Genomic DNA, 13,974 nt, shown 5'->3' on the forward strand with positions numbered 1-13,974 from the left:
ATACACTGTTCTATATTATTATTATTATTATTATTAATATACGTTATAAGGAATCAGCTTTGTTATACGTAATCTTCGAGAGCACCGAGAGGAATTATCTAGCGATTACTTGGAGCGATGATTACGATGTTATATATTTTGTACATTTAATCACTTTTTAGTTTCGTCGATGAAGGGAATGTCAAATGATTTTATCGAAGATAATTGAAAATAAATAAACATAGTACAGCAGAGATTATTGCATGTCTTCATTGGCGAATTTACGATTAGAACAATTACCGAGATCCGTAAGATTTGGATTTGGATTGAAAAAAAATAATAATTGAAAATACAACTGTACAATATATTTGATTCAACGAATTCTTACGAAACAATCAAAAGAAATTAAAAATATAAAGAAAAAGGATTTACAATGCCACATCCGTGGTGTTAAAACTGCAACAATGGGTACAAATTAAAACTGATAATAATTCTTGATCCGTGCGACGTTTTTTGAATTGGATTTACCAATTTACTCAGAATCGTAACTGTTTTGTAAATAAATACACCGTGTTATTTTGTACTCATTGTTGCAATGAAAAAGACATTTACTTATAAAGCCGTGTTGAATTAGTCTCACTAGTCATTGAGCCGGGACAAATAAGCGCGTCGTTGTTATTTGTCAAGGAAATAAAAAGCGAGCATTCACGTGGCCGAAAAAAGTACGCGAGGAAAATGTACATCGTGCCGAATGACCGAAGAGTAGGTATGATGTGTATACCTCCTTCACCTGACGATCGTGATGCGAATACGTAAATAAACCGACGAAAATACACCCGTAAAATACTTACGATTCAAAATTCTCCGAGCGTATTAAATTTACCGGACTGCACGGTCTTACTGCGTTCTCTCAGGAATATCAAAACGGTACAAATTTTGCGCGACGTATACGTTCCTCCTATCTCATTATGTACAAGACTCTTCTTCGGTACAAGGGAACGGTTTAAAATTAAAGAGAATGAAAAAAAATCAATTAAAAAAAAAAAAACAAAAAAAAAACGACATCCTGATCGTGTATATCATCTTCCTTATCTCGCACGATAAATATCCGAGAAGGTACGCTGCTCGTAATTTTGTATAGTAATATTGAGATCAGAACTGTTACCTGTCGATTAAAAAAAAATATATTTTCTATCAGACTAAATATTCGCTCCGTATCGACGTAACACTAACAATCATCAGACAGGAACGACAGGAAATTAAGCTATCCTTATCCTGACACACGCGACTTGTCATACTCCCTGAACATTTCTGATATCGATCCAACGAGTGATTGAAACGTTGTTGTTGTTATTATTATTATTAATATTATTTTTAGTATTTTTTTTCTGGACCGAAGCAAGAATTTGCTGAAGGGCAAGACGAGTAAGATAACAGCGCGTACGTGGGTGACGTCTTTAGTTTATAATATATGTATATATATATATTATATGTATAAGTTTCCGTTCGTTTTTTCTCTGATTTGTAAGTCTTTAATTCTTTAATTATATTATAATTATTATTATTATCGTTATTATTATTATTATTATAATAATTTATACGGCGCCGTACTCTTCGCTCGAGGGTGAGTCGTTTCTCGGCGGGGGTCTCGGCACCCTGTGGTGATGACTGACGGGGGGCGGCCTCCTGGGGTGCGGCGGTGGATGGCTACCGTACGAGGTATCGTCGCCTTCCTCGCTGCTCGGTGATGGGGATGGTGCTCGGTCTTCTTGTTCCTGAAGAAGTTGTCGAAACTCCTGGATCGACTCGTTCAACGACCAAAGCTGGGAGAGCAGCGACAGGTCGAGTTGACGCAGGCCGAACTGTGTTTATAAGAAAGAAAAAACAAAAAAGAAAAACACAATATCAACCAACTGACATTAATATTCATTACTTTGTACATACATTACTAAATTCTTATTTTATCAGGAGGCAAGTCTGTATAACTTTTACAATTCAGGTTTTGTGAGTGCGAATGATCGTTATGCCTGTAATAGTTTATTAGCTCGAGACCATCTTTTTTTTTTTTGATAAACTGTCGGCCTTTACCTCATTCCTTTGATATTGGTACTTGGCCGCGGTGTTTTCGAGATTATGAAGCCGAAAAAGAAATATTCATGTAATAAAATTCTGTAGAGATATACGAACGAACGTGAATGCAATACGGTAAAAGACTCAAAGGAGACAACGTTATGCTTGCCGATGATATGGAAATCGGTTTGCGGTTGACCATGGACTTTGAGCTTGTATACACTTGTTCGTCGGGCATGCCCGCCCGTACACGTTAGGAATTCGAGGAATCATTTTAAAGTCTCTTTATATATAGATTTCGAGTCCGCGACAGTCTGAGTTTATTACACCACGATGACAGTGTGCGTGTATTTGAAAAGTAAACTGCTACAACGATCTCTGCAGTTTACACTTGTGACTCGATCGTCGTTTTTGAATCATAAACATTTGTACTCTGAAATCATTACAAATTATATCGAATAATCAGCCTTGGAATCCAATTTCTCTGGCACCGTTGGATCGAGAGGTATGATAATCGTTCGACATTTGGGAATACCCGAATGTGAACGAGGATTTAAATTGAACCGTAATTCTGAAACCATCCGAACATACTAGACTACGATCCCCTATAATTCCTACTGGGTGACAGTTTGCTGACGGCTATCGTGTAACAGAATCCGGTTGATCTAATAGAATCGCGTACAGCCCCCTCCGCAGCAACTGTTGGGGTTTCATTTGATGAACGGAATAATTACGTTCACTGTCATTCTCACACCGGCGTTAATTCTATAAAGACTGATTCCGTGCAATATGAATTTGTTTATTGTTATATTCAAATATAGAATTCTGAAAACGTGCAGGAGGTCGAAGCCTCCTTCGACGCGGCTCCACATTTCCTGCGCAAACGTTTAGATTTCGTTGCATATGAAATTGACGGCCAGAAGGATTTTACACATTACATGCATAAGTTGAAAAGTAAAATCGTGACTCCGTATAACGCGCGTTTGGTTCTGTACACACCGCAGCAGCAAACTTCGAACGTATCCCGAGTTTATTTATCGTGGGAATATACCGCGAGGCCACGAATACCGTCTTGCGTACCAACTGCAGAGGTGTATGGGTATAAACGTGTGGCCGAATGAAAGGAAGAAGAGACGACGAGAGAAAGAGAGAAAAAGAGACCCAAGTGAAGCAGCGAGAGGCGCACCAGGAGTTTGTGGGCATAATATAAGACGAGGGAGGGTCACGCCTGAGGGAATGTGACGCCGTGGGAGTGGCACTCTCAGCGTTATGTGTTTCTGCTGCGTGTCTGGATTCTCTATTATTTCGACCACCTCTCACATGTGTACGAGAACGAGCCGATCGTTGGATTCTAGGCTGATTTTTCAGGGCTCCAACAGCGTGACGGTCTGCATCCAATCACAGGATCCTCTGTTCAAACTCAAAAACTCAAAAAGCGTTTTTCGTTAAAACATCGAAGAATAAAGCACACGGCTCGTACCATTTCTCTCCTAAGCTTTGCCAGCTGGGTATCGAGGGTGGTCAGTTGTCGACCCTGTGGTGACGGTCGACCCCCGACTCCTGGGGATGTCCTGGCGCCGCGTTGCGGCCTGCTAGAAGACCTCGCGGGTGGCGGTGGCGGCTCGTTTCCGTCTCTGTTGGTGCTCAGGTTGAATCCGCTCAAGCTTCGTGGCAAGGGAGGCAGTCCTTGCAGAGTCGACATGGCTATTTTTTCTTTTATACTGGAAGAAAACGATTTTTGGTCTTTGTAAACGTGGCGATAATATGTTTGGGTTTCTTTATACGTCAGGGTTTTGTCTTTATTTTATCTAGGTTATAAAATTATCACCGAATCGAAGATCTACGATTATTTCAACTCTAACTTGCAATGAAATCAGACTCTCTATTGATAGCCTATTTTTTTCCATACATTCTCACGATCGTCGATATCTCGGAATCAATATATACACGCGTTATCGCGTCTCGGATATTCACGTCACTGCTCAGTTTGAATTTCATAGTACAACAGAAATGAGTGCAGCAATTCTTTGAAACGTGGGTAGATAAGTATATGCTCTGTAATAATTCATAGGTATGCATATCGGCCGTGTATGTAAAACAATGCGCTAAAATTTGCATTGAACTTTTAACCGTGAACGAATTGAACGCCCACTGATGCAGCTGCAGACAAGCGGTTTCATGCGACCTGTAAGATGACTTGCAAATATGCATTTATCGGTTTTTTGACAACAATGAAATTGTACTAGTACAAATGGAAAGGAATGTACGCGTGACTACTGCAGCAGGGAACCTAAGTCGTCGTTTTAAAAGTTTTCAGCAGCGTGTATTCGTGTATAAAAGCCACCACGTGGTATCGCCAGCATAATGCAAGGCCTTGAGTGTTTCCATTGTGTGGAAAAGTATCTCAATTTGCAGTATTCGAGTTACCGTTTTGCATTAAAAAAAAAAAAAAAAAAAAAAAGATCGCTGAATCGTTTCAGTCAACTTTTCAAAGTCTAAAAAAGTTTTTAAACTATTCAAATACTCCTGAGAATTGCAAATAAATTGGAGATATTAGAATAGTGAAGAAAATGCCTGGCAAAGGAGTCGGTTAATTTTTTCTTCCTAAATGTTTTCAAATTTGTTTTAAAAATAGAATATCTGATTTTCTGCAACGAGCCGTCGCGATGGATAAAAATCCTTCGATTTACGCAGGAATTCTCGAGACCGCGGCAGCGTTTTTCGCCATTCCGAAAGTGGAAATCCGCCGATTCAACTTTACCGTTCGTTCGTTCAGCGAGGCAATTTGCTTCGCCGTCCACGCACGGAACGATTTGCGGTTTGTCATCGAGCATGAATTTGTAGTTATTCACTGTTTTGCACTCGCTTGTGTCATTACTGTTGTTGTTATAAATTCGTTGCGGAATAAGTAGCTCCTAGCCATCATCAGAGCCACTGACACAATCCTGCTCGGAGCAGTGCATCGTATCTGCAAACCTCATCCGGCTGTTTCGTGGTGTATGCATACACACATGTATATATATACATGCATGTAAATCCACACGCACAAACATCTTCATAAGAAAACAAACAACCAGTCTCAGAAAAGGCAGAAGAAAGAACCGAAACGCAAAAAACCGCAAAAAGAAGGAGAAACGCTTAAGGCTTGTCGTCAGGCGTTGCATAACGTGATTGTAAATCAGTGACTCACAATCGGAATGACCAAGGAAGCGTATATACATATATATATATATATATATATATATATATATATATATATATATATATATATATATATATATGTATAGACATCAACATCGAGTCTTCAAATCTTAAACCCTCTGAAGCATGCTGACTTTTCCTTCTCGCAATAAGATCAGAATTGCTGGGAAAAAGAACCGTCGATTATAGTGTCTACCTATTGAAATCAAAGGCGGTGATGATCATCTCCTCGTCTTCGTCGAAGTACCCAAACCCGTTGATCCCATCCTCCGTCGATTCGTTAAGAGCGACCCCTTCATCGTTGACCTCGTCACCTGAGAGGGTGATCTTCGTGGATGAGTATCTAACCCCAGCCTCGAGCCAGTCCTCGTGTTTAATATTGACTCTTTCGTCGAAGGCGACGCGTCGTGATTCGGGCTGATCATCAACGACGACAACCGTCGCGCAGTCATCGCCGCTGGATATCGTGCTCGACGAAGACCTCCGTGGTTCTTCAACGATCACCTCGCGCTTCTCCTCGGCAGTAATACCTTTATTAGCCACATTCAGTTCCGCAGTCTCCTTCACAGCCTCGTCCGCATCCTCCGGCCTCAATTCCTTTGATTCCGACTGCGGTACACGTACCTGCGGATTCTGTGCCTCGAATACCACGGCGCCATTGACGACTTGTATGTGCCTCTGGTTTTTGAACTTTGGCGCGGCACTCTTCTCGCTCTCGCTGCTGCTGCTGCTGCCGTTCCCGCTTCCGTTTCTCGGCACCTGGATCGGCGCGGGTCGCTTCAGAGGCTGCTGAATCGTTCCTCTCGATTGCCCGTCGCCCCTTACTCTCGTGGCAGGCGTTACTATCGCCTTACCGCCTCCGAGCCGCTGGAGGTTCTGGTCCCGCGGGTTCGACGCTCGTTCATCTCGTTGCTGACGATCGTCTTCCGCACTCCTGACCGAAGTCGGCGACGACGTCGCGGACTCGTAAACGACGGTCCTCCCAGCTCGCCATGGCTTCGTATCCGGCGGCGGCGGCGCTTGTCTAGTCGGACATGGAGGCCTCGGCGACCTCTTCAGCGCCTCAGCAACCACCTGACGACTCGGTCTAGGGGGTACGGGGGGTGGATGAGGCCTGAGGGTGGCGGCGAGTTGCATTTCGCGTGCAGTTCTCTTTTCACTTCCGGATATATATATTGAAGCTCTCCTTTTCCTTGTTCTAAAAGTTAAAACCTTGGTGGCGGAGCTTCTCTTCTCACCAACGACGTTGCGTCACCTGGCCGTGAAGGCCGCTTGGAAAACCAGGGGAATTTCATAATCCTGAGGAAACTACATGATTCGCGTGTATAGATAATTTCCTCCTCTTATTCAAGCCAGTCTTTGCGCACCTTATAAGTTCCTACCGGTCACCGTCTCACCGCACACGCGAGTACAAGAAACGACCAACAAGCACAGTCTTCATTTCGCTCAAGATTCGATCACCAGCAAGATATATACCAACCGAGACTTCCCCAGGTACTGTATTTAACAAAGGATAAAACGCGACCGCGATTACTCGGCCGATTAGATAACCACAAGATAACGGTTTCTCCTGCAGCTGGCCGGAGATCCTGAGGCGAAAATATCTGAAAAAGTTCAACGAAGTTCGTTTCATACGATTCAAGAATCGCTGGAGAGCGGAATCCTCGTCTTCTTGCACAGTAATCGAGGCACGAAGAGGAAGCAAAAATAGCAACGATAACGATGACGATTCCGTACAAAAATGAAAATGACGGAAGAACCACTATCAATATTATTACGATATAGAGCGAGAAAACACGAAGTAGTTTCGAAGGAAAGAGAGGAAAATAATCGCGCCGCTGTTACCGGTTCCTCTTACACAGCACACACAGCGTCCTCGTAAGTGTTCGGTGCGACTGAGAGACCGCGACTGAGGGATCCGACATCCATCCTTCGAGGTTTTTCAGGGGGGGGGGGGGGGGGAGGAGGAGGAGGAGGAGGAATGGAGAGGAAGCGGGAGGGAGGCGAACCACGTGACTCCCGATCACGGTGTTAGGCGTCAGGTAGCTGCTCTGTGTTTCTCCGTTCCAACCATCGGCGCTGGCTTACTACCGAGCTTATCCCACCATTAAATGCCGCGATTATGCCATGCTTGCGTTTCTGCGGCAATAAATACGCGATGCGTTATGGGGCACCTCCACCTCGACCATGTCCAGCTGGGGTCTTCGAAATGTGCTGGACGATCGGTAACTTCCCGCGATCGGGGCTCTGGAATTGGGATGTACGTATGGGGGGTGGGGGTCAGATGTAATCGAGGGGTCGGAATATCAATTTTTCAAACAACGGAAATTTCAATTCAAATTCAAATTTGAAATACAGAAAGACAAAGTGCGTTTATAGTACCTATGCAATCGTCGGAATGAATATGAATGTATTATGCCAAGCCAAAATGTAAAGAATTGGTAAAATTCTGGCGATTCTACATGTTGATATTTCTCTGTACTTCGACTTTGTACAATTGCGATATTAGGTATATGGTATGGATTTTCACGTTCCGGAAAAATTTGGTGTTGTGACACGTCTCTTATGTAGCAATTCTACTTTTTTTTTACTCACACCCAAATATGGAGAGTAAAAAAATGGTGCGAAATTGAATGACTTGCGTTGCAGTCCCTTTATAAGTTGTGACTCATCAATGAAAACGTTTTGCTAAAGCTTTCGTCGCTGGCTGGCTTTGCAGTCAATGTTCCGTTTGTATGTGCAATTTTAATTGTTTATTTTTGTTTAGATTTTGATAACCTCTCATTGAAAATTGCCTGAAACGAATAAAATATTACGTTTCACTTTAACCATTTTTCTACATTATTTGCATTAGCTAAGAAGAACGCGTTGTGAACAGTAAACATTCACGATGAACTTTGAGGTTATGGCACCAACGATTCGAACAGAGAGAATATACAAGAATATTCATTAATGGGTTCCTGGTGGTTGATTATTTATTTATTTATTAATTTTTTTCATCAAAAGTCAAACGAGCTTTCATTTTATGAAAATTTTTTGTGTCTATAATTATAACTATTGTTTGTTTCTCCTGTCAGTTGCGCTCGTCACTAACGTCGCTAGTCATTGGCACATAAAATTTGCTTGAAAAAGAAACTCGTTCCAGTTTAGATTCCAAAAAAATAGTAAGCCACTGGGAACATTACTATATAACTTATATATCAAAAAAATAAATAAACAAATTTGAAAAAAAAAAAATGTTTAATTATCATATTAGGGTATTCAATCTACAAATTTATATTTTTTACAGATTTAGTACTTTCATTGCGTTACGATGTACTTGTGTGAAAAAAAAACACAAGTTCAATATTTTATTCTTGTTTATGTTTAAACTTAATTCTCAATATATCTAACGCAACGTCAGCGCCGTCTAGCGGTCGCTAAACTTTTCCATTGGGTATCGCTGCAAGTTATCGAGCTTCTACTATACACTTTGTGCTTGTTGTGTTTGAGGAGAGTGAGACTGATTCATGTACGGTGTGTGCACGTGTTTGTGACTACGAGCCTGCAATCTTACAGACTAGACTGCATAGAAATCGGCGCCGGAGCCGATGGAGTTACGTAAACGCGCAATACCGATCATAACAATCGATCCAAGCGCATACAACACTAGTGTTATACGTATCTACATACATTGCTTTCCTTGAGCCTCAATTATCTCGATATTTACGCGTCTATCGCCTTGTTGCAATTTTATTTTATACACATAAACGTATAATACTTTGAAAAATCTTTTCTCTATAATATACTCACTTTTCTTTGTATTCTTTAGTTCGTTTTTTCTTTGGTAAAAAATTTAATGAAAATTCGTCGTGCTTGTTTATTCAATTCTGATACAATTATTATTGTATATACTGATTTTCTTTTATTGTTAACGTTTCTAGCAGCAGTAACGAACTAATTGAGTCGGCGATAAACCTTGTAGGTTGATAACCTACGATTACCGATCTTTTTTTATCGCGTGTAAGCGTACGGCATTGAAAATTTCTTATTGAACGGTATAATCGTCTTTATCCTGAAATGATTGGAAATCATTTTTTTAAAAATCGCTGTATCGCCATACAACGCAAGTTATAACTAGTAAAATAAACCTAAAATTTCACAGCAACATAAAAATTTATCACGTGTCGCCCAATTCAATAATTTTTCTTAAAAGAATGATATAATAGTGGAATATTAGTCGATTGCTGCCAATGTATATATATATAACGCTAATTTTGCAATTTGCAATGTAACCAAATGCAGACACAAAGAGGTGTCAGTTATCTTATTATACGTATAATGCCCGAGTACTTCGATTATACTCTGCAGAGCTGATGACTCGACGAGTAACTCTGCCAAGTCTCATTGTCAAATTGGTCCCTTTATCTTCAATACCAAAGTTATATACAAAACGAAATAACTGCATGATAAAAACTACATTTATTTTCCATTTAAAACTTTCAGAACTAAGAGGCACGTCTTCCAGTTGACGTGGAGGCTTAAAACTTTACACAGATTTTTCTTAACGATTTGGAACAGATCTGGGAGGCATTCAAATGAAAATTTTTCCGACTCCAAAATAAGAAACACCCGATACATGTACATATAACATAAAAATACATCTGGAGTAAAAATCGTGCCTGACTCAATTTCGCTTGTGGTCAGATAAGCTGCAGTCGAGGTCGAGGCTGACGATGAGTCAAATCGATCCCGTACTGTATTCGGTATTGGACTGATTGCGCCTTCCGGTTTAAGTTTTATTCAATCAAATTGACACCGTGAATTCACGATTTATTATTTCATCGAAATACATAACGTATTTTTATTATTACAGCCGTACGATTAATGAATCCCGGTCGATAATGTAAACTGAAATCACTCGTGCGAAATGTACATCGTTATGAAAATTCAGGTACTTATGTTACATATTCAATTAGCTAACCCTGACTGTGGTAACTAAATTTAAGTTTATTGAAATTAGTGCGTCATTGTATATTGAAATTAGTATGAAAGTCCTTGAATTTGCATAATCAGTTTTAAAAATTACTGAAACGATGTAAAGTAAATTTTACCATACCGTGTATGTAAATAACTTGTTAAAATTTTTCGTAAATTTATAATCGAAATTTTGAACAGTGTAGATACTAGTAAACCACAGGCCGGAACGAAAGTTGACTTACAAGTAATTGACCATTTTAGGAATCTGTTCAACGTCATCGCGGAAAGTCAGGCTGTATCACTTTCGCATTTTTCTGCACGAGAAGTGAAATTGTACGGACTAGGCATGCACTTCTGCTTGCAGGAAAACGGAGCTTAACATACTTGGTTGCATAGTTAAATCCTTATCGGTTTGTTGTGAGTTCTGTTAAGTTTATTTTTAGTTCTAATATACAGATTAGACATTTGTCATTTATAATTTGTCGATAAGAACCACTTCGTATGTAATCCAGACGACGTTTTCCCGTCTAACTTTATAACGACTGGTGATTCAGCAGCATATCCCCGGGCTATCTGAGATTAAATCTCGGATTTAATTGCAGTGTGGATCAAATGACGCTAACATGCAGATTATTATATATTCATTGCGCATGCGACAGAGTTCTCTGTAATTTATACAAGCGTTCGTCGAGAAAAATATCCACTTGCATCATTTACAGAACAGCTGATTGTGAGTCGGTCCAATTGAAATTTGGTACACAATTATCGACTAGGATTAAGAAAATAAAATCACAAGATATACTGCGTATTACATTTCTTGAAAAATAACTTCAGTTACCCGACAGTTTAAACAGTTTACAATTTTTAATGCACTTAGTGTAAAGAAATGCATTATATATTATACGAGAAACGAAACGGCTGCTTGAAAGTTGTGAGAATTGGGTTTGCGAATCGTACCCGCGGCATGTACCTAGTAACGCGAACGAAAGGAAACGAAAGGAAAGATTGCGAAATAGTTTTCCCCCCCGCTGCTAATTCTAACTTGCAGCAAATTTCTCACTCCTCTCGTATAGCGCGAAAGTACAGTATACCCACAAGTATGTATAACGAGTAGGTACAAGATGGATTCCTCATCAATATCAAAGATTAATCGATTCAGGGTAATTATTATACACAAATTGCCACGCGAATTTGTTTGATAACTAATTCGCTAATTAGTATTGAACGATCACGTTAATAAAATTAATAAAAACACAAAACATAATACATATGTGATGTATATTGTATCTAATTGATTAAGTTATAATATTGTAATGAAATCGCACTCATGTTATATTTGTTGTACAGGTATTAATCAGGATGTCTCAGGTCAATGAGATGGAGCACGTGTCACATGGGGATTGCATGTAGATTCGATTGTACACCGTTATGAAATGATTATTAGGGTTTCAGCGTTTCAAATACAAGTATAAATTGTTCTATAAGGTTTAGAGAATATCTTGGGATAATTGAAAAGCAAAATGAAAGTTTAAAATCTGTGTGAAAGATAGAGCTAAAAGCTTAAGCAATCGATTCTTACCTATATAATTTGCGGTATTTACTCCTTGAATTTCCATTCCTGACGACACATGGGGCAGAGGTGACTTGTCTGCTGCGAGTGCAGCCACTTCATGATGCAATGGATGTGAAAACAATGCGAGCACTGGCCCCACACTTGAACGAAAAAATAATCAGTGAGGAAAGTCAAACGTAAGAATGAGAATCACGCGATCGGTAAAAACTGCTTGCAATGAGGCAAACTTCGGCGACGATTGCTGCTTGCGCTTGCAATTTACCGTTAGACCGAACGTTTCGCCGTCCTATCCGGAAGTAAGCTAAGATCGTTCCGTAAGCATCGTAACTGAGCTCCAAGCTATAGTTGTAACATATATATATATATATATATATATATATACACACACAATATATATGTATTTCAACTGGAACGAATTGTATGCCGATCGATATTTGGCGACGTTTGCCGCGCAGATGCGAACACGAACCTATGACAGCTTTTGGATTGTTTGGTTCGGAATTTGAAATCATCCTGCGAAAACTAGGTTCTAGGTTGAACATCGTAAATAATTATTTAAGCCAATTTTTTCATTTCTGCATGCTAGTTTTATGCAAGAGAAAAAATCATTTACTTTGAAACGTTGACTGCGTGGTATTGTGATAATCCAATTATTGTTAGTAGTAGTTATGTATCTGAATTATAATTATTACAGCAATATTTATACAGACGATTGTTGATTTATTTGAAAATTTTTGTATATTCAATTTTTTATTTCTATTAATCTGGCTAATTGTTATTCGTTCGTACTGAGTGTATGATTATACCTTGCATGAAATATTTATCGCGATTATATAGATAATAATAATGATGGATTTAGTGAAAATTGAAACATTCTTTGGAGAGCAGACTAATAATTATACGTACCTAAAGGGCAATCGTCGCCGGGTATTTTGCAATCTGGGCAACTGGCGTCGAATGGCATTCGGCAAATGCCGCAGTTGTCGTCGTTCGCTATCCAACGCCAAGTAGCAACACCCGTCCAACCTGAACAATAACGGATAACTGATTTGTTGACGATTATGCGTCACAAAAACACACGGGAAATTCAAAATCCGGCGGTGATAAAATAAAGATGATAAAATTATTAGCCATCCTAACAGCCGACGTTGCCTTCATCGAGGGTTAATTTTCGTGGTAATAATTAGCGCGTGTATCATATTCTGTTATTAACTCGGTACAGCGATATTTTCAAACAGTAATACACTTTGACGATAATAAACAAACAGAATAAATAAGATGTTGAGGTTATGTTGCGATTTTTGAGTTCAGGGAAATAGCGTACTTACTTTTTATCGTAACTTTCATGTTTTACATCACATTCGAAAAATAACTAGGACTCAACACTATTCCCGTAAATTGATAGGGAAGTAATTTCGATAGACGATGGAGTAAAAATAACGAATTACGTAGCTTGTTCGATGGATGAATAACTGCCACGCTTTTACGGATCGCGTCGCGCGACGGCCATACGAGTCAGCTGACGGATTCCTATTGCTACATTCAATTTTCTCGCACGAGGGAAACACGATCGTTGAATACGGAAAGGTGCTGCCATCTGCAGGCTTGGACTAGAAGCTGCGTCGCGTGACGTCACGATCTACCGATAAGACAGATTCCAATTTTGCGGTCATTTGAATAGTGGAAATTGCAAAAATTATTCTAAAAATCGCTGGTCTTTAAAAATGTGTAATAATAGAATATGTTTATGTCAATACGATATCAAGTATTTTTAGTATTAGGTATTTTTTGAAGACCAATCATTTTGGATGGTTTGGGGGAAATAGCTTTGTCTTGATTTTAATAGTTCGAGTGTTAAGTAGAAATGAATTACGATCAACTTGAACTTCAGGAAATTTATAATTAGTAAGAGAACTTAAATTGGAAAATTTGATATTGGTTAGTTCAGTTCAGTCTTTTGGTAATAGTGACAGTTTTCGCTCATGTGAAATTCAAAATAAAACAGTCATAGAAAAAAATGTGAATCACAGAATTTGGACAAATTTGAAATTTAAGGAATAACAGTTGAATAAATTTGAAATTGTTACTCACAGGGTATCAAGTGATGATGCAATTGAATTAGGTTGTCCTTAGTCGAGTATTCCGTGGCCTCGATTCAGCTGAATTACCTCATTTCGTTGGATCTATTATGT

The 13,974-nt window shown here is 39.4% G+C and overlaps 2 protein-coding genes across 2 annotated transcripts; both read right to left on the reverse strand.

Moving 5' to 3' along the window:
• Positions 1 to 661: 661 nt before the first annotated feature.
• LOC124406558 (leucine repeat adapter protein 25-like) lies at positions 662 to 5,102 on the reverse strand. Its single transcript, XM_046881993.1, has 4 exons — positions 5,097 to 5,102; positions 4,811 to 4,964; positions 3,530 to 3,792; positions 662 to 1,841 (listed from the first exon to the last, which is right to left on the reverse strand). The coding sequence occupies exons 1-4, from the start codon at positions 5,100 to 5,102 to the stop codon at positions 1,575 to 1,577; spliced, it is 690 nt and encodes a 229-aa protein (XP_046737949.1). The 3' UTR covers positions 662 to 1,574.
• LOC124407049 (anaphase-promoting complex subunit 11) lies at positions 3,642 to 13,316 on the reverse strand. The gene is made up of 4 exons (XM_046882853.1): positions 13,111 to 13,316; positions 12,689 to 12,808; positions 11,789 to 11,922; positions 3,642 to 3,770 (listed from the first exon to the last, which is right to left on the reverse strand). Exons 1-3 carry the CDS (start codon positions 13,127 to 13,129, stop codon positions 11,807 to 11,809), a joined length of 255 nt encoding a protein of 84 aa, XP_046738809.1. The 5' UTR covers positions 13,130 to 13,316; the 3' UTR covers positions 3,642 to 3,770; positions 11,789 to 11,806.
• Positions 13,317 to 13,974: the final 658 nt, after the last annotated feature.

Source organism: Diprion similis, chromosome 6, assembly GCF_021155765.1.
Source record: "Diprion similis isolate iyDipSimi1 chromosome 6, iyDipSimi1.1, whole genome shotgun sequence".
NCBI classification, from domain to species: Eukaryota; Metazoa; Arthropoda; class Insecta; order Hymenoptera; family Diprionidae; genus Diprion; species Diprion similis.